Source organism: Schizosaccharomyces pombe (genome assembly GCF_000002945.2).
Source record: "Schizosaccharomyces pombe strain 972h- genome assembly, chromosome: II".
Lineage (NCBI taxonomy): Eukaryota > Fungi > Ascomycota > Schizosaccharomycetes > Schizosaccharomycetales > Schizosaccharomycetaceae > Schizosaccharomyces > Schizosaccharomyces pombe.
This window is the reverse complement of record NC_003423.3, coordinates 409,140-432,347: the sequence shown is the minus strand read 5'-3', so window position 1 is coordinate 432,347 and position 23,208 is coordinate 409,140. Positions and strand designations below refer to the sequence as shown.

The 23,208-nt window shown below is 35.7% G+C and overlaps 10 protein-coding genes and 16 long non-coding RNA genes across 26 annotated transcripts; 13 read left to right on the top strand and 13 right to left on the bottom strand.

Moving 5' to 3' along the window:
• Positions 1–79: 79 nt before the first annotated feature.
• SPOM_SPNCRNA.4718 lies at positions 80–450 on the top strand. Its single transcript, NR_194076.1, has one exon. It is a non-coding gene; the product is annotated as a non-coding RNA (long non-coding RNA).
• SPOM_SPNCRNA.4719 lies at positions 84–340 on the bottom strand. The gene has a single exon (NR_194077.1). It is a non-coding gene; the product is annotated as a non-coding RNA (long non-coding RNA).
• A 111-nt stretch (positions 451–561) lies between the features above and the next one.
• Positions 562–1,470, bottom strand: SPOM_SPNCRNA.4717. The gene has a single exon (NR_194075.1). It is a non-coding gene; the product is annotated as a non-coding RNA (long non-coding RNA).
• Positions 583–1,955, top strand: rpn7 (19S proteasome regulatory subunit Rpn7). The gene has a single exon (NM_001021083.3). It carries the CDS (start codon positions 604–606, stop codon positions 1,795–1,797), a length of 1,194 nt encoding a protein of 397 aa, NP_595175.2. The 5' UTR covers positions 583–603; the 3' UTR covers positions 1,798–1,955.
• A 2-nt stretch (positions 1,956–1,957) lies between these two features.
• SPOM_SPNCRNA.1356 lies at positions 1,958–3,404 on the bottom strand. Its single transcript, NR_150231.1, has one exon. It is a non-coding gene; the product is annotated as a non-coding RNA (long non-coding RNA).
• On the top strand, positions 2,182–3,165 carry mcp6 (horsetail movement protein Hrs1/Mcp6; the record flags this gene model as incomplete). Its single annotated transcript, NM_001021082.1, has 1 exon — positions 2,182–3,165. One exon carries the CDS (start codon positions 2,182–2,184, stop codon positions 3,163–3,165), a length of 984 nt encoding a protein of 327 aa, NP_595174.1.
• A 24-nt stretch (positions 3,405–3,428) lies between the features above and the next one.
• Positions 3,429–6,188, top strand: brc1 (BRCT domain protein Brc1; the record flags this gene model as incomplete). The annotated part of the gene is made up of 3 exons (NM_001431010.1): positions 3,429–3,475; positions 3,577–3,714; positions 3,801–6,188. The coding sequence occupies exons 1-3, from the start codon at positions 3,452–3,454 to the stop codon at positions 6,186–6,188; spliced, it is 2,550 nt and encodes an 849-aa protein (NP_001417957.1). The 5' UTR covers positions 3,429–3,451.
• On the bottom strand, positions 3,783–4,237 carry SPOM_SPNCRNA.4716. The gene has a single exon (NR_194074.1). It is a non-coding gene; the product is annotated as a non-coding RNA (long non-coding RNA).
• A 92-nt stretch (positions 6,189–6,280) lies between the features above and the next one.
• Positions 6,281–6,644, bottom strand: SPOM_SPNCRNA.4715. Its single transcript, NR_194073.1, has one exon. It is a non-coding gene; the product is annotated as a non-coding RNA (long non-coding RNA).
• A 199-nt stretch (positions 6,645–6,843) lies between these two features.
• On the bottom strand, positions 6,844–7,787 carry SPOM_SPNCRNA.4714. Its single transcript, NR_194072.1, has one exon. It is a non-coding gene; the product is annotated as a non-coding RNA (long non-coding RNA).
• On the top strand, positions 6,902–9,079 carry dsh1 (the record flags this gene model as incomplete). Its single annotated transcript, NM_001021080.2, has 9 exons — positions 6,902–6,938; positions 6,998–7,125; positions 7,188–7,427; positions 7,476–7,601; positions 7,656–7,924; positions 7,975–8,436; positions 8,477–8,566; positions 8,610–8,679; positions 8,750–9,079. 9 exons carry the CDS (start codon positions 6,902–6,904, stop codon positions 9,077–9,079), a joined length of 1,752 nt encoding a protein of 583 aa, NP_595172.2.
• Positions 7,953–8,381, bottom strand: SPOM_SPNCRNA.4713. The gene has a single exon (NR_194071.1). It is a non-coding gene; the product is annotated as a non-coding RNA (long non-coding RNA).
• Positions 9,072–12,237, bottom strand: cdc13 (G2/M B-type cyclin Cdc13). The gene is made up of 2 exons (NM_001355823.2): positions 12,040–12,237; positions 9,072–11,686 (listed from the first exon to the last, which is right to left on the bottom strand). The coding sequence occupies exon 2, from the start codon at positions 11,223–11,225 to the stop codon at positions 9,777–9,779; it is 1,449 nt and encodes a 482-aa protein (NP_001342891.1). The 5' UTR covers positions 11,226–11,686; positions 12,040–12,237; the 3' UTR covers positions 9,072–9,776.
• On the top strand, positions 11,913–12,474 carry SPOM_SPNCRNA.4712. The gene has a single exon (NR_194070.1). It is a non-coding gene; the product is annotated as a non-coding RNA (long non-coding RNA).
• Positions 12,475–12,480: 6 nt separating this feature from the next.
• Positions 12,481–15,105, bottom strand: exo70 (exocyst complex subunit Exo70). The gene is made up of 6 exons (NM_001021078.3): positions 15,028–15,105; positions 14,949–14,977; positions 14,730–14,888; positions 13,129–14,683; positions 13,039–13,075; positions 12,481–12,937 (listed from the first exon to the last, which is right to left on the bottom strand). Coding segments are annotated over exons 1-6 (1,848 nt in total). The 5' UTR covers positions 15,030–15,105; the 3' UTR covers positions 12,481–12,871.
• On the top strand, positions 14,098–14,388 carry SPOM_SPNCRNA.4711. The gene has a single exon (NR_194069.1). It is a non-coding gene; the product is annotated as a non-coding RNA (long non-coding RNA).
• Positions 15,106–15,184: 79 nt separating the features above from the next.
• ppr10 lies at positions 15,185–17,453 on the bottom strand. The gene has a single exon (NM_001021077.3). It carries the CDS (start codon positions 17,235–17,237, stop codon positions 15,690–15,692), a length of 1,548 nt encoding a protein of 515 aa, NP_595168.1. The 5' UTR covers positions 17,238–17,453; the 3' UTR covers positions 15,185–15,689.
• SPOM_SPNCRNA.4710 lies at positions 15,951–16,988 on the top strand. The gene has a single exon (NR_194068.1). It is a non-coding gene; the product is annotated as a non-coding RNA (long non-coding RNA).
• Positions 17,174–17,431, top strand: SPOM_SPNCRNA.4709. Its single transcript, NR_194067.1, has one exon. It is a non-coding gene; the product is annotated as a non-coding RNA (long non-coding RNA).
• A 211-nt stretch (positions 17,454–17,664) lies between the features above and the next one.
• Positions 17,665–18,443, top strand: SPOM_SPNCRNA.4708. The gene has a single exon (NR_194066.1). It is a non-coding gene; the product is annotated as a non-coding RNA (long non-coding RNA).
• rpl2501 (60S ribosomal protein uL23) lies at positions 17,845–18,821 on the bottom strand. The gene is made up of 2 exons (NM_001021076.3): positions 18,695–18,821; positions 17,845–18,454 (listed from the first exon to the last, which is right to left on the bottom strand). Exons 1-2 carry the CDS (start codon positions 18,790–18,792, stop codon positions 18,127–18,129), a joined length of 426 nt encoding a protein of 141 aa, NP_595167.1. The 5' UTR covers positions 18,793–18,821; the 3' UTR covers positions 17,845–18,126.
• A 117-nt stretch (positions 18,822–18,938) lies between these two features.
• Positions 18,939–19,613, top strand: SPOM_SPNCRNA.1355. The gene has a single exon (NR_150230.1). It is a non-coding gene; the product is annotated as a non-coding RNA, possible alternative UTR (long non-coding RNA).
• On the bottom strand, positions 19,174–21,468 carry SPOM_SPNCRNA.4707. The gene has a single exon (NR_194065.1). It is a non-coding gene; the product is annotated as a non-coding RNA (long non-coding RNA).
• On the top strand, positions 19,670–21,628 carry cys2 (homoserine O-acetyltransferase). Its single transcript, NM_001021075.3, has one exon. It carries the CDS (start codon positions 19,714–19,716, stop codon positions 21,226–21,228), a length of 1,515 nt encoding a protein of 504 aa, NP_595166.1. The 5' UTR covers positions 19,670–19,713; the 3' UTR covers positions 21,229–21,628.
• pre6 (20S proteasome complex subunit alpha 4 Pre6) lies at positions 21,582–22,873 on the bottom strand. The gene is made up of 3 exons (NM_001021074.3): positions 22,754–22,873; positions 22,320–22,693; positions 21,582–22,201 (listed from the first exon to the last, which is right to left on the bottom strand). Exons 1-3 carry the CDS (start codon positions 22,850–22,852, stop codon positions 21,895–21,897), a joined length of 780 nt encoding a protein of 259 aa, NP_595165.1. The 5' UTR covers positions 22,853–22,873; the 3' UTR covers positions 21,582–21,894.
• Positions 22,291–22,980, top strand: SPOM_SPNCRNA.4706. Its single transcript, NR_194064.1, has one exon. It is a non-coding gene; the product is annotated as a non-coding RNA (long non-coding RNA).
• The last annotated feature ends 228 nt before the right edge of the window (positions 22,981–23,208 follow it).

The window sequence follows — 23,208 nt, the reverse complement described above, 5'->3', positions numbered from 1 at the left end:
TTTTATTTTCCATTAACCGGATTATACAGGCTTAAATATGATATTCTAATAAACCATTTTTGTTTGTTTTATATATATTAAGTAAGCAATATTCAATGCGAAAAATTATTTGAATTCCTTTAGTAAGCCCCAACCTATGCTACATGTCGTGTAAACCAAAAAATTAGAACGATGTAAAAACAGAGGTATAGAAGAGATGCTTGCTTATTTGCTTAACTTTTTTGTCTTATAGAATTTGGTTAATTAAATTAATTTAACGATTTACAAGTTTCGAGAAGACTGATGGAATGTTCAAGCACTTGACTTTTCAGAATGGCATATTTCACAAAAAAGAATTGAAAAGAATAAAATTTACGAGTTTTAAGATTCGTTTCTAATAAAATTTAATTAAAACATGTTACTAGAACATAAGGAACAGTGGAAGTTGAAAAGTAGAAAAAGAACTTTTTCTCTTTAGTTGTTTGAATTAAATTTATATTTGAAATTTAAATAAACTACAAAAAATTAACATTTTACTAACTTTTAGATGAGTGAAATGTACAATATGTAGTTTAGTTAGCTGTTGATATGTGTTCTCCCTCTGCAACACTCACACACCGCACCATGACAGAAAAGGCAAGAACCGTATCAGATTTGACCATTTCGCAAGCGATTTTCGAGCTTTCCTCGCCATTCCTTGAGAATAAGAGCCAAAAGGCTTTGGATACGCTTTTTTCTGCCATTCGTGATCATGATTTAGCTCCACTTTATAAATATCTTTCAGAGAACCCTAAAACATCGGCAAGTATTGATTTTGATAGTAATTTTTTAAATAGTATGATAAAGAAAAATGAAGAAAAGTTAGCAGAGTTTGACAAAGCGATCGAAGATGCCCAAGAACTTAATGGAGAACATGAAATTTTAGAAGCCATGAAAAACAAAGCTGATTATTATACGAATATATGCGATAGAGAACGTGGTGTACAGTTATGCGATGAAACTTTTGAACGAGCAACATTGACCGGAATGAAGATTGATGTTCTTTTTTCCAAAATCCGTTTGGCATACGTGTATGCTGATATGAGGGTCGTTGGTCAATTATTGGAAAAATTAAAGCCACTTATTGAAAAGGGAGGTGATTGGGAGAGGAAAAATCGATTAAAGGCCTACCAAGGCATATATTTGATGTCAATCCGTAATTTTTCTGGTGCCGCCGACCTTCTCTTGGATTGTATGTCAACTTTCTCTTCCACCGAACTACTTCCATATTACGACGTCGTTCGATATGCCGTGATTTCTGGTGCAATTTCTTTAGATCGTGTTGATGTCAAGACCAAAATCGTTGATTCACCTGAAGTGCTTGCCGTGCTACCTCAAAATGAATCAATGTCTAGTTTGGAAGCATGTATCAACAGCTTGTACTTATGTGACTATTCCGGATTTTTTCGAACCTTGGCCGATGTTGAAGTTAATCATCTTAAATGTGATCAATTTCTTGTCGCCCATTATAGATACTATGTGCGTGAAATGAGAAGACGTGCTTACGCCCAGTTACTTGAATCTTACCGTGCTCTCAGTATCGATTCCATGGCCGCTTCCTTTGGCGTATCTGTTGATTATATCGATCGCGATTTGGCGTCATTTATCCCAGACAACAAGTTGAACTGTGTAATTGATCGAGTCAACGGTGTTGTATTTACAAACCGTCCTGATGAAAAAAACCGTCAATACCAAGAGGTTGTTAAGCAGGGTGATGTTTTACTTAACAAACTCCAAAAATACCAAGCCACTGTTATGCGTGGTGCCTTTAAGGTATAATTTAACTCAGTGCCTACGTTTAATGAAATATGGTTCAATGCATGTATCGTTTATCTATATTGTCTGGTTTAAACATTTGAAAAGTAATAATATGAAACGGTATTAAGTTTTGGTGCCATGAACATTATTTGTAAACGAAATGTAGAAATGATTAAAGCATACGAATCTTTATTCAACTATTATTAGGGACTAAATAGATAGTTGTGCAATTTTTGGTGGTGTTTACGTATATCTCAAATGTTTCTTCACTCGTAAATACAATGTTGTTTGATGAGCCTGCGACGCGTTCCATTTACCAACAACATTTCGTATGTTAGTGACACTAATTCGTAGCGAAAAGATTTGAAACAATACAAGGTTAAGAGATTAACAGATTGATTTAATATGGAATATCAAGAAGAGGCTTCTCTCGCCTCGGCTGAAGATTCGACTTTCATAGCTTCATCGCCTGTTCAAAGTGTTAGCGAGATGAAGTCTATTAAGCAGAAGAGTTTTCAGTATTTTGATGATTATGAAAAGAATGTCTCAGATAAAACAATTCAATTTCAGAAGCTACAAATGACTGCTAAAGAAATAATTGATGCTTTTGAGCGCGATTCTACTCAACGTACGCTACAAATCGAAAGTTTGGAAAGTAAGATAGGAGAGCAGGAACGGGATTTAAACAATGAAAAATTGGCTTCAGAAACTTTGAGGGAAAAAACTCAACTGCTTGAAAAAGAAAATGGTGCTTTAAAAGTTGAAAACGGCTACCTTTATGAAAAGTCTCGGAAGCTAGAGGAAGAAATGGCGCATTTAAAAAAAAAATGCAATGTTTACAAATCTAAATTTGAAGAGTCATCTTTAAGATGCAAGTCTCTTTATAGTAGCAATACAAAACTTAAGGATTCGATGGAAACGATGAAACGGCGTATGGAAACTGAAACCAAAGAAATGAATAAAATAAAACCAAAAAATGATTCTGAAAGTGACAGGTTTAAACGAAATTCTCAATCACTTTCACAGCAGTCTCCATTGTTGGACGTTCACTCACCGGATAATTCAAATCACAGAACAATGTTAAACATTAATAATAGTAGTCCTATTAAACCAAAAAAAATTTTTAAACCAAATGAAGTGAAGAATCGTATTTCTAGATTACAGAAGACCTTCGCCGATTTGGAGAATCAGCATCACTCATTTCAACAAATATGTCAGACATTGCGGAAAAGATTGGAGAATGACTCATCGACTACAAAACAAAGACTTTCAAAACTAGAGGAAATTATACGAAATCGTGCGCCTCCTTCGTATTCATTTTCTCTTAACTGCTCTCACACTTACCAACCTGTTTCATGCGTTGAACCTGTCAATCACGATCTGAGCTAAGGATAGCTATGAAACCCTGAATCCCTTATATATTTATAATTCAATAATTTTTTAAAAGCAAAATCTTATGTTTGAGAGAGATATACTTACAGACTACTCTTCGCATGACTGATAATAATAATAATAACAGAAGGCGGCTTTTTTCTTTCTTATTTAGTGGAACGTTAGTATGGAAAAAATAAAACTTTTAAATGTAAAAACTCCCAATCATTATACTATTATTTTCAAGGTGGTGGCATACTACAGCGCACTTCAACCTAACCAAAACGAACTACGAAAAGTACGAATGCTTGCTGCTGAAAGTTCTAATGTTAATGGATTATTTAAATCAGTAGTTGCTGTTTTAGATTGTGATGATGAAACGGTACTATTTTGAATTATCAATTGGGTTTGCTGACTTTGTTTACCTAGAAAGAATTGTTCATTAAAAATGACGGGAAAGCTTTGAGTTTTCCGTATGACTGGAAGCTGGCAACTCATGTTATATGCGATGACTTTTCCTCTCCTAATGTACAAGAAGGTAGCAAGAGATCCTTGCGTTTAGCAAAGGTATGTTCTTGAGTCTATTCATGCTATTACCTTATAACTTACTGAATTATTGGTTTTACAGGGGAATACACGCTAACTGTCGCTAGACGAATTGGATTAGAGATTGTGTTGACAAAAACACTTTGTTAAATTATAGCTTTTATTCCTGCAATCCTTATTTATTGTTCAAAGGGATATGTGCATCTTCCTGCCAGATAGATTCTTATCAGTCTTCGTTAATCGATGATGCCTTAGAAACTTTTGGCGGAAGGTTTAGCAAGGGTTTGATGAAATCAATGACTCATTTGTTCACATATAGTGGTATGGGTGCAAAATGCAAAAAAGTTTTAGATAAGCCTTCCCTAAGCATTAAATTAATTCATCCTCAATGGCTTCTTGATTGCCTTCAATTTGGACAGTTAATAGACCAAGATCCTTATTTGTTTCCCAACCCTTCTTATAAAAAAAATGATTCATCAATTTCAAAAGCAGAGCCTACTTCGCTTTTTAGAAATGTTTTGCATGGGAAAAGGATTTATTTTTCAAATGATTTAAATTTGCCTACTAATTTTAGACATAGCCTTCAAAAATTTTCAGTTGGTATTGGAGCGAAGATTGCTGAATCAATTAATGACTGTGATATCTTCATTGGCCTAAAACGTGATACCATTGAATTCAATCTTGCAAGCAATAAGAACACAACGATAGGTACCATTTCTTGGCTATTGAATTTGTTTGTGTTGGGTTCATGGAAGTCCCCGCTACTCAATGCACTTCATTATCCCTTCCCTTCGGTCGGCTTTCTGAAAGACCAAATGGTGGCAGTTACCAATTATACCGATGCAGCCCGTATATATTTGGAGAAGCTTCTTTTAGCATGTGGTGCTACCTATACTAAAGACCTCAAACCCACTAACACTCTTCTAATCGCTGCTTCTTCCTATGGTCAAAAATACGGTGCTGCGAAAGTTTGGAATATACCCACTGTACATCATTCTTGGCTTTATTCATCTTTTAAGAATTTGTCTTCTCAAGCTTTTACTGATTTTCCCGTTCCGTTGGACGACTCGTACATGGATTTCATTTTTCCATGCCCATTGAATGTCGAAAAAGGTTCTTTCGAAGACACATTAAAATCCTCGTTGACTAAGGGAAACTCAGAGGTTTTATTGGACGATTTATCTGACCCTTCAGTGTCATCCATCAAAGGCAATAAAACGAATGAAGAACTAGAGAAGGAATTTAAAAGCACATCAGATAATTTTGGTAAGCACATAATACTTACTTCAAGTTTCTCTAATCAAAGTGCTGATAAAGGTTCAAGCTTAGCAGCTGAAGATGACCGCAATGATGAAGGTTCCACGATTACTGGAGTAAATAGAGAATTGCAAGATGAAGGGCGTTTAGAAATAGATGCTAAATCTTCAAAAACTAATACTCCTCCCTCTCCACTTTTAGTGGGTACTCCTAGTAAAGAGTCATTAAAGGAGGCTTCTTCGGATGACGAGTTACCTGTTTTGGCTACGAAACTTGTTGATAATGTCATTAAAGAAAAATCCCCATTGTCATTAACTCCTAAAGTGGTAGTTCCTTCGCATAAAGAAACTTATACGGACGAAAAAAAGCTGATAGATGAGCTTGACAGAGTGAATCCACTCAATTCTTCACAACTTCTTCGAAGTAAACGGAAATCAGCGGCAACTGCCTTATCAATGTTACAAAATGTCATCATGCCAGACGTTCTTGCTTTTGAACGTGAAAAAAAAAGACGTCAAACACACCGGTCAGTTTCTAGTGGAGAGGTTTCGCGCGAGTCTTCAGAGTCTCGAAACACTAATGCCAAAGCTAGTAAAAGAGTATACATAACCTTTACTGGTTACGATAAAAAACCTAGTATCGATAATCTTAAGAAACTTGACATGTCGATTACTTCTAATCCAAGTAAATGCACACATTTAATAGCTCCTAGAATTTTAAGAACATCTAAATTTTTATGCTCTATACCTTACGGACCATGTGTTGTTACAATGGACTGGATTAATTCTTGTTTGAAAACTCATGAGATCGTGGACGAAGAACCGTATTTATTGAATGATCCCGAAAAAGAACTTGAACTCGGATGCACTTTAGAATCCGCTTTGAAAAGAGCACGGGCACAAGGTCCTTCTCTGTTGGAGGATTACGTTGTCTATTTGACTTCAAAAACTGTAGCTCCTGAAAATGTTCCAGCGGTAATTAGCATTGTTAAGTCCAACGGAGGTGTTTGCTCAACTTTAAATGTTTACAATAAAAGGCTGGCACGTCACTTAGAAGATGGAAACGTGGTCTTGATTACCTGCAATGAAGATTCTCATATTTGGACTAATTTTCTTGATAATGCTTCCCAAAACAAAACTATCTTTCTACAAAATTATGACTGGTTGATTAAAACTGTTTTACGCCAAGAAATCGATGTTAATGACCGTATCGCTGATGAATTTGCAAGAGCTGTTTAATTAGTTTACTATATGCCAATACTTCTACAAGTTTGCAAACCGAACCTTGAGTACAAAGAGATTTTTTATTTTATTGAAATTATTTTTTACACTACACTTTCCCAAATATTACGGAAACATTCTTTTTTGGTCCTTTTTTCCGTTCACCTACTCTGATCATAGCACTATATTTCTTTCACAGCAGCAAAATTCAGGCATGCTTGACAACTAAGGATGTATGCCTCTATCCAATATATATACTTGATACGTAGATGTCTTTCCTTTAAAAATACTAGTCCTATACCGTTATTGCAACTAGTGAATCTATACTCGTTACTCCAATTGTCACCTCAACTTAAGATATGTACTGAGCAGTACTACAGGTATTTCCAAGTTTGAGCAGGTTTAGCACAAGGGCAGTTTAGGTCGTCCTTTATGTCTTCCTTATGGAACAACTTTTTGTATAATAAACAGGTACTTCTCAAATTACGAAATCTTGCTTGAATCCTATATTCTAGATATTTGCTCTCAAAAATCAATTTTGGTAAATCACCACTTGTAGGTAAAAGAATATGATCTTACTGAACTGAATGATCATGATTATCTAAAAATGAGAATTATTAGTCAATTCAATGTTAAAAAATTTTATTATTTTGAAGTTGGAAAAAGATCACTTATGATTTGCTGACAGATTGGAATTCAAGAGCAGTCGACTTCAGAGAAAAAAACATGCAATGGCAGAAAATAAGAAATTTTCAATAAGAAAAAAACGTATGAAATGCTCATTGAATGTACTGGGAGCTTTGACTAATATATTGCTTTTCACCTAGGCGAATGTTCATATCCTACGTTCAGAACCCTTTATGAATTTAACAAATTTTTTTTGAGGTATAAAACTGAGATTTCGAAAATTCAAAGAAGAACCTCTTCATTAATTCAGTATGAAGAGCACTCAAGTGTAGGTTTGTTTGGGGTTATCCATTCATTGATTGCATTTCTAATTAGCATATATTACTACAGGCTATTTTCATATATTATGAAACCCCACAAATGTTTGACTTGGCTACCAAGGCACTGCAAACACTTTACAACTCCCATACTCGTGAAGGCGAGACAAAGGCAGCTTCCAAATGGTACAGAAATCCCCGAAAAGATTTTCCAAGTCAAGAAGCTGCTTTAGTAAGAAAGAAGAAACGCGATGCTTTGATTTTAAAAAAATATTTACTCAATGTGGATCCTTCTTTGTCATTTCGTGCAGAGGTAATATTTACATATTGAGCTCATTTATAATAACTTGACGATTATTAGGGTTTATTCACATTACCTTCAGATGATTTGGACGTTTACGAATTTTTCGGTGGAGAAAATCTTACTTTATTCAATCAAGTCCGTGTGGATTGCCAATGTTATATCCACTATCTGCCCAAGTTAGCTGTATGTATTTTAAGTAATTTCTTTTTACAGGATGCTTACATTTCATTCTTTCAGGCCTTTTATGTTCGATGCGACAGTGTAAAAAACTTAAAGGTTGCTTTGAAGCGAGTCAAACACATTTTTTACGAGCAGGTCTCTTTAATTAGATTAGAAAGGACTCAGCCAATACTGCATCTAATGAATTTTGACGACTACTCAACCTCTTATGAACTGTTTTATGATCGAAACTTCCCATTAGCGAAGAAATACAAGCCAAATTCTATTTATCTGCATCGCCTACCCGAATCGATACCGACTCCTGTCGATAGTGTTAAAATTAACTTGTATGTGTTTTTTTTTAAAAAGGCTGGTATATTTATTGACATAACTATAGGATTCGTGAAAGGAGTTTCAATCTTTTAAAAAATTTCGTTTCAGCATCTTTATTTAATGTTTTTTTATTCTCAGGTACAGTTTTTATGCGAGTTAAAGTTGGTATACCTCTATTTGAACGACTCAAAGTTGGTACTAATAAGGTGAAAAATAACTCCGTGAACATTGCACAAAGTTTTTTGGAGCCCCAAACACGGTCAACGTTTTTGAGGTATTTATTCTCTGACGAAGTTTCCGTAAAAGTTTGCCATGTTTTAAAAGAGCTCCGTAGTCCCACAGGCGAAAAACTCTTTGAGTCTTTTTCAGATGATCCTATCACAGCCGTACATTTTGAAGTGATGAATTGCAAAGGTGTTCAAGATACATTGACTGCAATATGGAATACTAATTCAGGCAAACCTAGCGGGTGGTATCTTGAAAGTACTATGTACAAAGCCTTGGACGTTACCTATTACAACTTGAAGTACGTGTTTTTACTCATTTCTTTTCTAACACTCTTGCAGTACGCTTTCATGGAACCTTTACATTGAGTATGGACATCCAACCCAAAACTCAACTTTTTACAAAGAGTTCATATCAAATATTTCTATGTCGTAAGGCTGACTATTAAAAGAAAATTATAAGCTGACCATAAAGTGATGATGGAAGAATCTATTTTATGAATACCAGAGACATAAAAGTTCGGAGTCTAGTTGTCAAATTGAAGGTAAATGAAGTTCATTTAGGCATTACTGTTGGTTTTTACAATTTTTGAGTAAGTAGTTAACTAATTTTAGCATAAATATTGGCATTTATCTTCCGGTTTTCATTTGCATATAACTCGGTTTGAAGCACACGATATGGGCAAAGTTAAAGATATAGATACAGACTTCGAACCTGGTCTCCAATGTTACCAAGTTGGTTCTGACACTTCGGTTCTTCGTTATGGACTCTCGTTTTGGGATCCAAAATGGGATTATCTATTAGCTGATAATCAACATAAACAGCAATGGCAAGCTCCATCTTATAAACCACTGATATCGGAATTTTTCCCTATGGGCATTGAACATTTTATCGAAACGGCACAATCCATTGTTATGGCTGTAAATCGATCTACTATTGATTAATAAAAAAAGGATCACGATATTATTTTTAAAGAAACACATTTAATGTTTTGGTTTAAGTTGTCTATCGAGAGTTAGATGTTATTTGTTTTCATTTTTATTATGAGCAATATACGTTCTGCAAGCTATGAACATAATAAAGTAGTATTCACCTCAAGGAACTATCATTATCATTATTATTATTAATATTACTCCGACTCATGGTGTAGGATATGGGATTCCCAATCGGCAAGTAGCTCAACATCCAGAAAATATAGTACTATTTTGTTATCGTAAGGTCCTAATTGTAAAAAAGAAATAATAGCACAATACTCGTAGTTGTTTAAAGCAGCATCATTAGCAGAAACACAATTGTTATAACGTTACTAGCCACATAGATCAAAACACATATGCGACAGATAATCAAATCTAAGACTTAAAGGTGGGATAATTTAAAGGCATCCATAATTACACTTCTCCAAATGATTTTGGTTTCATAATGACACCAGCATGTACTATGCATCTGGCAATCTTCAAGTACCCGAGCATATAATAATAGAACAAAACAAAAACAAAAGCATTAGGAATTATCGGCGACTCGTTTACAGGACATTACGGTTGCTATTAGTGATAAACTAATACACATATAAAGAGCGCTTGAACAAGTTGGAATATTCACAATTGAAAGAGGTTGAGATAGTGATATGCACAATACACTAAATTACCATTCTTCATCTTTCATGTCATGTTGTATACGTTTTTGCTTGTGAAAAGTATAATCTTCATCAGCGTCATCGCCAAGAGGGATAGAATTCTTCTTGATCCAGTCACGAACAAAAAGACTAGCTTTCATAAACTTTTTGGAGGCATACTTCTTGAAAAAAGCTTCATGTTGAACAGGCTTTTGTAAATAATTAATCATCTTCTTAACAACGGAAATTAATTGGTACTCCTCATAACCTGAGTAATGCACAAGATTACGATTCCACGGTCCACGTCCAAGCATTTCCCTGGCAAGGTACATAGCGGCAGCACACTGTTGGGAAGGGGGATAAGGTAAAAGTTTATGATCTAAAAGACCAATTTCAACAAGATACTTTGCAACAGTTCTTGTTTGAATATCGTAAAAGTCGGCTTTTGAGATACGACGTAGGAAATTCATAGGATTCGGGTAAGCAAGATTAAACTCTAGGACACGCAAAATGTAGCGCTCGGCTTGAAGAATTTCCTCTTCATCATACCCACCATCCGCCATATATACAAAGTTTTGGACTGAAGGGCACATCACCTCCTCATACTTGCTAGCGATGAACAAGGCAGCAATGCCAACCAATTGTAGTTTGTTAAGAGAGCATACCCGCAATGATAAAAATCTATCAATAATATTTACGGCCAAAAACAATGTTTCAGGAAGCAGTCGGAAACGAGAATGCACTTCAATTAACCAATCGGTAAGTATTCCACGCATCTTCCATGCAAGCTCTTTTTGACGATCCATATAAGTAGGAGAGGGCATAGTTTCAATTTCCAACTCATTCAAATATTCAAAAATATCAACGACATATTCAGAAACCATAAGAGGGTCAGCCCAATCTTCTGCATCCAAGTCATCCCAATCTTGAGATTCGGGACTCTCAACACTATCACGGTGAAGTTTGGGAATATCTTTCGAAACAACGCGTTCATCAACATCTTTCTTTAATTTTTTTGGAATAGTTGCTTGATCCTTATGGAAAGCATCAACCCCATGGGTTGAAACAGAGTGTGATTTCGTTGACAAGTGTTGAGGTAACGAGGGGACTGATGAATTAAAAACAGAAGGTTGGCGACGCTTCTTGGAAGCGGGTTCATCATCTGTTGCAGGGATTATAGACTTTTCCTCGAGAGCACGACGGGTACTGACAGAAGCAGTAGTGTGTCTGACATTTGTGTTTTTACTAGCTAATGGAACACCTTCTTTGTTGTGAAAATTGGAAACATCATCCAACGCATGACGCTTCTTAGGAACGTTGGTGGAAGACACAGTGGCTTTCTTGCCATTTACTAAAGAATTTTCTGAAGAGTGCAAAGAGCTTTTTGCACGGGCAATATGGTTTGAAGGATGATTTTCGTCATTGTTGCCCAAGGTATTTGCCAATAGGTGCTGGCGAGTTAAACGACGGGTAGTCATGAGGAAAAGAAGAAACGAATTCTGTCGGGGATTGAAAGAGAGGAAGGGAAATTAAAATATTAATTGGTTCAGGTAACAGAAATGATAAAAAAGAGGTTTTGAACGAACAACCTTTTTAAAGTGTCTAAAAACGTGAAGGGGTAGTACGGGACGGAGAAGATAAAATAGAATGAGTTATACTTGAAAGTTTATACAAAAATTTTAAGGATAAAATCCAAGCAAAAATGTATGTTTCTCGTACGTATAAAGGAGAAAATAATAGCCTTTGACCGAATCTAGAATTTGGCAAGAGCTTTTGAGACTTCTTTTTTTCAATAAAGTAAGGGGATTGCGATGAAGTCCAACAATGGATATAGGAAACGTAGAACACGAAACTGAACTTTGAAATGAAGCTATATGTAGAATCGATGTACGATTTTCCTATATTAACACCAGAACAAGAAAAGAAGGGTAAATGTTGACTTTAAATGACGTTAGTAAATCTAATGAAAAAACAAAATGGCACAATAAAGGATTATCCTATGAAAAAAAGAAACTTTGATAGGAAAATAAAATGGGTAGTTATTTAAATTTAAACCCCCATGTTTTACAGCACCCACCCCTTAATCCCTTCATAAATTTTAAAAAAATAAAAAAATAAAAAGAAATGAAGTTAGACTTAAAGAGGATTTCATGTTTTCGCTGAACTAGGTGAAGTCGAGGAAAAAGGGTGACTATTGATTGGGAAGAAATTTTCACATCTTCAGAAGGTCGTATTGTATGAAAATGTTCTTACACAACCAAAACTGTATTCCCAGCCTTTAACATTACTTACAATCTGATTAAGCTCTTGTTACAAGCAAGAAGACAAGACGAAAGAACAAGCTTTGCTTAACCGACCAGGTTCCGCTTCTTTTCTCGCCTCTAGCTCTAGACAGTGACTAATAGGGGAAAAGTCCTGTTCTTGCTTATATTTCTATGAGCAGGAATGTCGTTTAAGGGTAAAAACTCGTCAAGATGCTGGTTAAGGACAGCTCGTGGTAGTGGAGTCGACTGAAAGGAGTATCGTAGAGGGCGTAAACACTATGGGGTTGTCGGGGTAACGCAACGTTGGCAAGCTGGGAAACAAATACAAACATCAAATAATATGGTAATTTTCAATGTAAACAATAATATAAATATTAAACAAAAACAAACACGAGTTTCGTAAAAATAAGAAAACGGAGATATGGAACCACAATTTAATGTATATGAGCTACCTCACTATTGTAAAAAAGAGGTAATAATGTTATTGTCTATGAAATTATGCTGGGCACATTATATAAAGTAAAGAACGTATATAATCGAAACATGATTGCTTGGGAAATGCAATTAAAAATTAGTTCTTCAAGTTTTCTTTAATAATTACAATATTTAGTGGGTAGCTTACTCGTAAGCAGAATCTGAGCAGGGTAAACAACAAAGTCATCAAAAAAGGGGAGTTAATAATTAAAAAAATTATATGGAACGATTTAATAATGTAAAATAGAAGTCAAATTTTTGAATTTGAGATATGGTCCGTCTTTATTTACATCAGTCAAATGCTTCAAAGAAAAGTGAGAATGCCAGTACACCCACTTTAGTACTATATTATGGAATTTCAAAGGACCCAAATTCATCATATTGAATCATAGGGAAGGAGCAAACGCGCTTGTAATAAAAGAATCTAAATCAGCCTTTGTAAATTTGATATACTACGTAATGAGTAAGCAAAATGAAAAACGATAACAACTTAAATGTATATACACATCGATAAACTAGCAAATGAATATCGACAAATCCTCAATACACATACCTTGTCTTTATTTTTTGTAAAATCACTGTTGATGTATCTAAACAGAGGTTAGCTATAGTGGAACTAACAGTTTTTAATTGATCTTCATACTTATCATAGAACCTTTGATATAAAGGTAGTACAGTTTTCTTAACTTCTTGCAATAGAAAAGTGGCAACACCAGTTTCAAACCTAACAGATTCACGATGCACTTGAACAACAGATGTAACTTGTTCGTTGAAGTTTCGGAATTTTTCCTTTGTAATCTCTCGTTCTTTAGCAGACATAGTGGATTTGTTTTGAGATTTTGTATAGGTAGAATCGAGCATATTTTGAGAACACTGTCGCCAAACTTCCATATACATGGTTGAGTACTTTTGTGATCGATCTCCTAGCTTTTCTAAATCAACGTCTTGTAAAAATGATGCAATTTTTGACTCAAGACATTTTGCTTCAAAATAGACGCTGATGTTTAAAAGCATTACGCCCATTTTCCATCCAATCGTATCCACTGCCTGGGCAGCTGTTTGAACAGAAGTTAGGTAGGAATCCATACAATCCATAACATAGTTCCTCGTAATGTCTTGAACTGAGCGCGCAGGACTGAGATCAGCATTAATTTCGTGTCTCCAGCCCCAATTACCAATACTTTCAAGCAAATAAGAGGCATTTTCATGCTCAGCAAGTTCATTCAAGAAACTCATAATACCATGAGTCATTTCACTGACTCTATCAGTTGTGAGAGGGACTGTTTTGTTGTTATGGCAAGTGCCATTATACAGCCTCGATATAGAAGAAATCAATATCTTTTCCATTTCACGACCAACACCATTCACAAAACCAAGGAAAGAAGCATCTTCAAAAGGCATAAGATTATTCATGTTTTGGCGTGTAACAACGATACAATCAATTAAAGACAACAAAACAAAATTTTCTGCAGCACCTCTTTTTTCATAAACTCCCTCAAGCTGTCTGGTGGCATTGGTGACAGTGTTTATGGCAGGCTTAACGATTTTGGGATAAAGTGCCTTAGCAGTAACTTGATCAAACAAGAGTAGCAATTCCGAGGCAACGGCTGGTAATAGTCTAGATAAAGCAACTAAATTGATCGAAACATCTTCTTTTCCAGTCACGAAGTTAACTGATCCCTCGTTGAGCTTAATTTCATCTGTCCTCATAGAGACGGCATGAAGTAACTTGACAACACATTCGCCCTTTATCTTGATGTATATATTAGAGATATCTGAAGAGCAAGAAACTGGGAACAGAACATCAGCATCGAATTGCTGAATTAAACCTATAAATTGCTGAAGAGATTCATTGGGAAAACTCCACGGGATGGATAAATCCAAAAGTGTAGATGCTTTGTTAAGGGAGGATGCAGCATAAGTTTCAAGTATATTATAACACAATGCACCTAAAATCTGGCATCCTTCTGATAGCATCATCTCAACTTTTTGCTGCGATTTTGAGGCAAATTGAAGTGGACTTCCTTCTAAACTCGTATAATCTTCCGCTAAAGATTTTAGAATGTCCATGACAGATTTTAAATTTTGAGATACTGATTTATTTAAATTTTGGCATTCTTGCAACCCCTTTTGCAGCACAGGAAGGTGTGAATGGATAACTTGAAGGCTCTCCATTTCCTTTAACGTGTCGTAGATGTCTTAAACAAATTAGTAATTAACAAATAAAATTACAACAATACATACTGCTAGAAACGCGATTGTAGTTCGTCACATCATCTCTTAAGATTCCAGCAGACGCCTCGAGGCCGCTCAATCGTTTGTCCATGGACAATAGGATGTTAGAGGCATCAGATACATTCTTTGCGACCGAATTGAGATTCTTTTGAAACGTTTCAAACCCAGCTGTAACGATTTAATTAGTGATCGAGCTTTAACTTTTGAATTTATAAACATGGTAAATACCTTTATTATCATCAAAAATACCACCACTCCTATACCAGTTAGCTCAATTTTTTAATTCTTTAAGTTTAATGTAAGATACATTTTGCATATAATTTTTACGAAGGATGCGATTTATGAAAATCGTATATTATGTGTGGTGAAATGCATGTGCAGTTGTAAGGTGTACAATCCGAAAGAATGTTAGGGTCAACCAGATATTTTTCTGACTCATGTAATGAACGTTTTTGAAAACTACATATGTTTGAATGGAAAATTGATCATATTTTTTAAAAAAGGTTCAGTGTAATTATTGGTTTCCTTTTCTTACACATCGTAGTGGGCTATTAGCGATGTGAAACAAGCAATACGAGAATAGATTTGCATGTATAAATAAAAAATATTGAATTTGATTTAGAAAAATTATCATAATTTTTTGTTTCAGTTCAACTTCTCATTAAATAGCTGAACAGCTACAATATGATGGCCAACATAAGAGGGGATATTAAAAGAGAGTATTAAACGTAACAACAGCTCAAAAAGAAATAAATTCGTCTGTGTCTAACTTAGATCAGTAATTGCGCACAGCGCATTGGAAAAGAGAGACCTCGAAAATTAAACGGTAATAGAAATAAAGCAGACGGTAGTGTGAAAGCTGAATTAAAGTTAAATTTTCAAGTTTTTAATATTAAGGTATCATAAACAAAGGGTGATAATTATAGCATGCATGGATTCAGCGTTGATGTGATGAGAAGAGTAAGTCACTTAATAGTTAAAGCATCTATAAACGACTTTAGGGGGCAGATTTTTTTCTATCTCATCCAGAGTTTCTATGCCCATGTTCTTAAAAGAGCGACGCAGAAAAAAAAGGTCATTTTTAGTACCAAAGCGTTTGACTAGAGATAACGAGAAAGATATAATATTATGACTTGGTTTAATCTTAGATGCGAAGGTTTTTTCAAGCGTGGCGAAAGCTTTGGTGTATTCCTTATTTAAAAATAAAATAGCAACAAAGTCCATTAATAATTGTGAGCGATTGGATTGCAAAGTAAACTCGGACTCCTTCAAAACTGCTTCAGCGAATTCAGTTGATCGGAGGTCCATTGCATGTTGCATCATTATTCTTAGTTCTTTGTTTGTTATAGCATTAGCTTTTTTGAGTACCGCATACGAATGTAATATCCCTGAAGAATTTTTCATCATCAAAGCGACAAGCATTAATAGTCTGTGGCTAGGTAGATAAAATGAAGATGATTCAATTGAAAATGGTTGCATCTGCTTGCTAATGGCGGCAAAATCGTTCGAAGCACGTGAAAGAGACTCAGCAATAAGCAGTAAATTTTCTGTGGAAGAAAGCATTTTACTTTGTTTAAACCAAGCTTGGCAAAAGCGTACCGCTAATGTCGGCTTATTAGCCAAACAAAAGTTGATCACCATCATCCGAAGATAGGCGTCATTAATCGGGATATTATTATTCTTGAGGTATACTAGAAGTTCAAGAGCAGCTTCCAATTCACCGGTTGACAATAAAGCCAACAAAGACCTGTCTATGGCTGTGCGATTAATTTCTTTAAAGCTTCCGTTATATAACATAGGCAATAGAAGCTTAACTCCTGGAACATAATATGAGTAAGAAAAACATAACAATAAATCATAATAGAGGTTTTGGAGTTCACTCTTTTCATCTTTGGAAAGGGCTTCACGGTTATTAAGAAGTCGTTTAAATAAAGAGTTTGTGAGGAAGAAGCAAATTTCAATGTTTTCACCCGCTTCCGATGTATAGACCAGCAACCTGCGAAAGATTCGACGGGCGACTTTAAATGCTATTGGCTGACCTTCTATAGTTTCAACAATACCTTCCTTGTCTCTAGTTTTCAAAAGGGTCCAAAAGATGTTAACAAAAGCAACACGACTTAAATCAATCATGGCATTAGCTGCATATGTACGCAACCTTCGGGCCAATTCAGCAGAACGGTTTTTATGAGCAATGATACTAGCTTTTTCAAGAAATCGCATAGTGAATAACTCATTAGATTGACTGAATTTATCCAAAATTTCATTGAGCTCTGGGACACTTGTATGTTCCGTAATTAAATCACCAAGTTGTAAAGTAAAAGGTTCTCCTTTATTGTGCAATTTGGACGAAAAAAATTTTAATTTTTCCGTATGATTTTGTATTTTCTGAAGCGCTTGTAGTTCACTTATGTTCTTCAGCGCCAGTTCAGATGCGCTTTTAATACTCGCGTAAGGAGTGCAAACAGAAAATCCTCTACAACTACAAAGGAAATTTCGGCTCCATGGTCTAAGAAACATCTCTTTGCTCAAAAAATGTTTTCAATTAATAATAAATGCGACTTTTGAACCCGCAAGCGCGAAAAAACTGCACGACAACAGCTTGATAACCAGAAAATCAATCAAAAAACAACTGAGAACCTCTTAGGAACCCTCTTCATTAATTAATTCTCGTCCAAATGATAAACGGTCTAAGAGCAGTGTCTTTTTTCCTTCTTCTAGGAATATGCTCAGATTGAGTACCAGGGATTCTTTTAAAGAAGCTGCCTACAAGCCGATGGTTCATAAAGTAGCATGTTACTTTGTTTGGAAACATAAACACTAGTTTTTTCGCTTTATTCAATACTTGCATATGTTAAAATGGTTGAAGAATGAAGAGTTAAACTTGTAACTGTTCTAATTACAGCTTTTGCTGACGTTGCAAAATGTGAATATGGTTCACTTGAAAGTACATGCTTTAGTAACAACACTTCAAAGGGTCCATTATCTTTCTTAAGAGAAAAGATTTTTTGTTTGAGAATACGTTAGATAACTAAGTAAACTCGTTTATGCATCTTCTACTTGATCATTATGTTATGATTTACTCAATGAAAACACAAACGAGGAAATTACATAAGTCTCAATGAAATCAGTAGATGAAAACTCCTTTGCATTTTATTTTTATTATTAGCATAATGAAGTGACTTTCTTTTTGTTACATCCACCCAACAACCATTTAACGTTATAATTTCAATCAAATGAAAGGTGCCACCAACAATAGCCTTCATTCACGCTACTCTCACTGTAATCAACTGCAACCAAAAAGCTACAAAATAAAGTATGATTTTAACTAAAGTACAGCATGAATGTATAGTAATATAAAAACCAAGATTTTATTTCGTCCCTAAATGCTTGACTATAGGTACATTGTTTAAAGGAAACCAATGCGGTTAGCAACATCAAGAGCATCAGCATCAGCAGACAACTTAACGAAAGCCTTCTTGGTACCGTTAGGACGAATCAAAGTGTTGATCTTGACGGGTTCAACGCTGTAAAGCTTACGAACAGCCTCCTTAATGGTGAACTTGTTGGCTTTAAGATGGACATGGAAGACAAGAGTGTTGTCATCTTCAATCTTCTTCATAGCGGACTCGCTATTAATGGGATTGACGATGATTTTGTACTCATCGAGACGAGGAGCATGAGCAACACTCTTGCGAGCATACTTGGGCTTGCGAGAAAGCTGAAGAGTTTTGGGGCTATAAAGATATAAGTTAGCAAATATTCTTATCTAAAAAATATTTGGAAAGACCGAAGTTCTTAAGCTCCATAAAAAAGTGTATCGGGAAATCCAGCAATAATTTAAGTAATATTCTGTTACAAATGTAAAAAGTAATTTACTTAGCAAATCATGCCATACACTGAACTTTTGACGACACCATGTTTGGACACTGTAATGAACCTGAGACGTTTTTTCCGTGAAAATTCATAAAACATACCGACGGAAGGTGGTAGAAGTGCGAACCTTCTTAGCAACCTTGTTATGGATACCCTTTTGAACGGTCTTCTGTGCTCCTTTGGCTTTAGCAACGCTCATGATGTCCTGTCAATTAAGAGTTGGTTGTTGCTCGTGACAGATCATTCGGAAAAGTTTCATGTCCTGGAATTCAAAAAAGCAGTCCAGCCCTACCCTACTATAAAAAGTGCAGTCAGGCGTGTCCTCTAATAGTAGTTTATAAAACGCGTTTTGACAATAGCTTATACAATTTACCGTTGTACAACGTACTTTGCTGAACGTATAGCGTTTCTCGTTAATCCACGCATGTTTATATCGACGCGTGCCAACTTATGCTTTCTCCACTTTCTATTAGCAACGCACAACAATACGCTGTCAATTCTCCATAATTTTTACTTAAAACAGAAAAGGAACCTTTATAAAAACGGAAAATGATATATATTATTTTTTTTCACTCGCGTCTTTTATCATCTTAACTCAAACATTTGCGTTTTCATGACAAATCAAGCCTATTTCCAATACAGTAAAATACGTTAAACATTAATACAGAACTTTTTGTATATCCTTATCTGGTTATTTTTTCCTTTTTTTTTTTTTATAAAAAAAAAATCAGATGTTACCTTTTTTAAAACATTGCCAAGTTAAGCGCCTGGCCATCCAAAGCAAACCAACTCAAATGTAGGAATTGATACAAACATCGAAAAATGTGCACTTTTAAATGTAGCGTTTAAGAATACCACGCTTACACACTAATATGAAATGTAAATCCGAGTTTACGAAATCTGCCAACTCCGGCGGTTTAAATTATTTAAGAAATTAAGGGGGTAACAACTTTACTAATCCTCCCCCCACATATTCCTAATGATGGAAAAACGGTATAGGAAAATTGCGACATCGGTATGACTGATTTGGTAATTGTGCTATAAATTTATATACGAGGGTTTGGCAGTTTTCCTTCATACTCGCAGTAGCGTAATTTACACCTTAAAATTTTTCACAAGGATGTTGAGAGCTTCCAGTAAGCGTTTACAACTATCTTGGCAAGTGTTTCGTCGCTTTCAAAGTTCGAACCCACAATTGTCATTTCCTTGCGTAGATCAAGCACAGGAGCGTAGCAGACAATTCGAGCAGTCTCTGCAAAAACAGCAGGCATGTCCTAACTCTGTAGACCCTAGCGCATCTATCACATCCCCGTCACTCTCTTCAGGTCCTGAGCCTGTTTACGGTAAAATTGTGTCAGGCTTTAAAAAATTTTACCACAACAAACCCTTCTTATGCGATCATGGTGGTATTCTGCCGAAATTTGAAATAGCTTACGAAACTTGGGGAACATTGAATAAAGATCATTCTAATGCGATTCTTCTACACACCGGTTTATCAGCATCTTCTCATGCTCATTCACACCCTGAAAACACGGCGCCTGGATGGTGGGAGCAGTTCATCGGACCGGGTAAAGATGTTGATACCAATAAATTTTTCGTTATTTGCACAAACGTCCTTGGCAGTTGCTACGGTAGTACGGGCCCATCTTCTGTTGACCCTGGTGATGGTAAGCATTATGCCACTCGCTTTCCAATCATCACTGTAAATGACATGATTAGAGCGCAGCTTCTTCTTTTGGACCATCTTAAAATCGAAAAGTTATACGCTAGTGTTGGTAGCTCTCTCGGCGGTATGCAATCTTTAACTTTGGGAGCATTGGCCCCTCATCGCGTGGGTCGAATCGCTAGTATTTCTGGTGGAGCTCGTTCTCACCCCTATTCAATTGCATTGAGATTTACTCAGCGCCAAATCCTCATGAATGACCCTTACTGGAATCGCGGTTTTTATTATGATGGTGTCCCTCCTCACACCGGTATGAAATTAGCTCGTGAAGTCGCCACTATTTCTTATCGTTCTGGTCCTGAGTGGGAGCAACGATTTGGAAACCGACGTGCTGATCCTTCGGTTTCTCCCGCTTTTTGTCCCGATTTTCTTATTGAAACCTACTTGGATCACGCTGGTGAAAAATTCTGCTTGCAATACGACCCTAACTCACTTTTATACATCTCAAAAGCTATGGACATGCATGATATGTCTGCCTCTCATCAGCGTAGTTTATCGGAGAACAGAAAGAAGAATCAACATAAACTAGACAAATACCTAAGTGCCGACGTTTCCGCTGAGGAAATAATAAAATTAAATGAAGATACAAGTGTATTACCTGACGTTCCTTATCAGGAGATAGCGAACGAAGACCGTGCTCCTGAACCCGATCCAGAAACGAATTTGATAGCTGGTTTGGCTCCCCTTAAGGATACTCCTGTTATGGTCATGGGTGTCGAAAGCGACAACCTTATGCCTGTTGAATGTCAACGTGAGACCGCTCGCTGTCTGGAAAAAGCCGGTAATAAGCAGGTTGTGTATCACGAACTTGATGCCAACGAAAGTTTTTATGGTCATGACACATTTTTAATTTACCGCAAAGATCTTGATTTGGTCGGTGGTAAACTGAAGAAATTTTTGGAATTATCTTAAAGTCCATAAAATTTCTTCTTTCTGCTTTATTATTTGCGACACTTCTAAGTCATTTTTTAATTTTTTTAAGTTTTTTTTGTTATAATGTTGAGTGCTTTGTCTTCAAGCTCGTAATATTTTTAGATTCTTTACCTTTTTAGGCGTTGAAGTTTTAGAGGAAATTGCCAAAAATGCGAACAAGAAACCCTTCAATTGAGGGTTTGTGGAAGGGATATAATGAATAGGCATTTAACAGTTATACCCTATTCAATTACTCAAAATATCACAAACCTGTGGTAAAAAAGTGCTTCTTGTTTATTCATGTTGTTTAAAAAGATTTCTAGAATCCTTTTGTAACTACCAAAGTTTCAGTATGCATTGTTAAAATTAATAATTTTTAATATACCTACTCACATTCTTGTAGCTAATATTTGTAATAATGAGTAATTGTGTCTTTGACATTTAACTAATCTTTTTGCAGGAAAATAAAAGAGGACTCGAAAACATATTCTCCTAATAAGCTTCATCAACACCGTAAATAAAAAATATCATTACAATAAAAGAGTTTTCATAAGTGATGTTATTATGAAAAGAGGGCTTCTCTAAACAAAAGGGAAAAGACATATGAACCTTATAAACAAGAAATTCTTAAGTCGGTTTGCATGTAATGAAATAAAAGAGGTATCATTATTGAATCGTAGAAGTTGTAGAGACTCCAGGGGCAGAACGGCCACTCTTTTTACGAGCAGCTTCAGCTTCTTTCTCATCTTGAATCTCTTTAACAATAGTGTCTATTTTATCGGAATGCAAGAATTCTACATCTTTGCCTGGATCCATGATGGCCAACTCAATGTTTCCAGAAGCGGTTTGAACTACTTCTAAAAGACTGGAAACGGCGAGGTGAATTGTCTCGTCGCGAGATAGTCCTTCTTTCCAATTTTTTTCAAGATATTCACGAGCAGCCTTACTAGCACGGCCGATTGCAGTGGCTTTCCTATATTCTTTGTTAACAAATTGGTCTTAGGAAGGAAGAAAGCAAAAAAAAAAAAAAAAAAGCATCCATAAAGGTAAACTAGCAATGCTGATTTTACAGAAACATATAACGGACATACCATGCATTATAGATACCAGCAGGCTCTGTCTGGTAAACCCGTGGAGTGTTATCACCAACGTCGAATCCAGCAATAAGGGTAGAAACACCAAAAGGTCGTACACCACCAGATTGAGTGTATTTTTGCTGAACACCAGCGACATAGCGAGTTAAATACTCAATAGAAACAGGATCTGCCAAATTCAATTTATGGTTTTGTGCTTCAACACGAGCTTTATCAATTAAAATTCTAGCGTCGGCATTTAACCCTGCAAATGCTAGACAAACATGGTTATCAACCATAGCAATTTTTTGGAAATTAGAAACGTTTTGAAGTTTAGGAACATTCTTTCGTTCAACACCTATTACAATACACTCATTTCCTCGAAGAGCAATCTGTTAATGATATATGTAAGCAATTTATTCCATCCAATTCTACTCTGGTTTACAACGTACTGCAGTGGTACCACGGCGGACTGCTTCTTGTCCGTATTCTACTTGAAGCAAGCGTCCATCTGGTGAAAAAACGGATAATGCACGATCATATCCCGACATGGTGAATTCTTGGTAATCTGTAGGTTTCGCTTTGCTGATTTCGAACTAGTAAGCAATTAGCGTCGTGGTTAATGCTGTTTAGTGCGTTGCGGTGAAGTTCGTATGTGGTTTATGATGAATAGTGGGTAATTTTAGTCTCGTTAATTATAATATAAAAACGTTGGACTTTTTAAGCAAAGCATTTTGGATTTAGGTAAAAAGTCTCAATCCTAGTATGAATGTTCTATATATTTTTCTTAATTAAAAATTATAAGTTAATATGTGGCTGTCGCCATTTGTCTCCATATCATAATGACCATTGAGAATAAGCACATATAGTGCCAACACTTACATATTCACTGAAACTTTATTAAGAG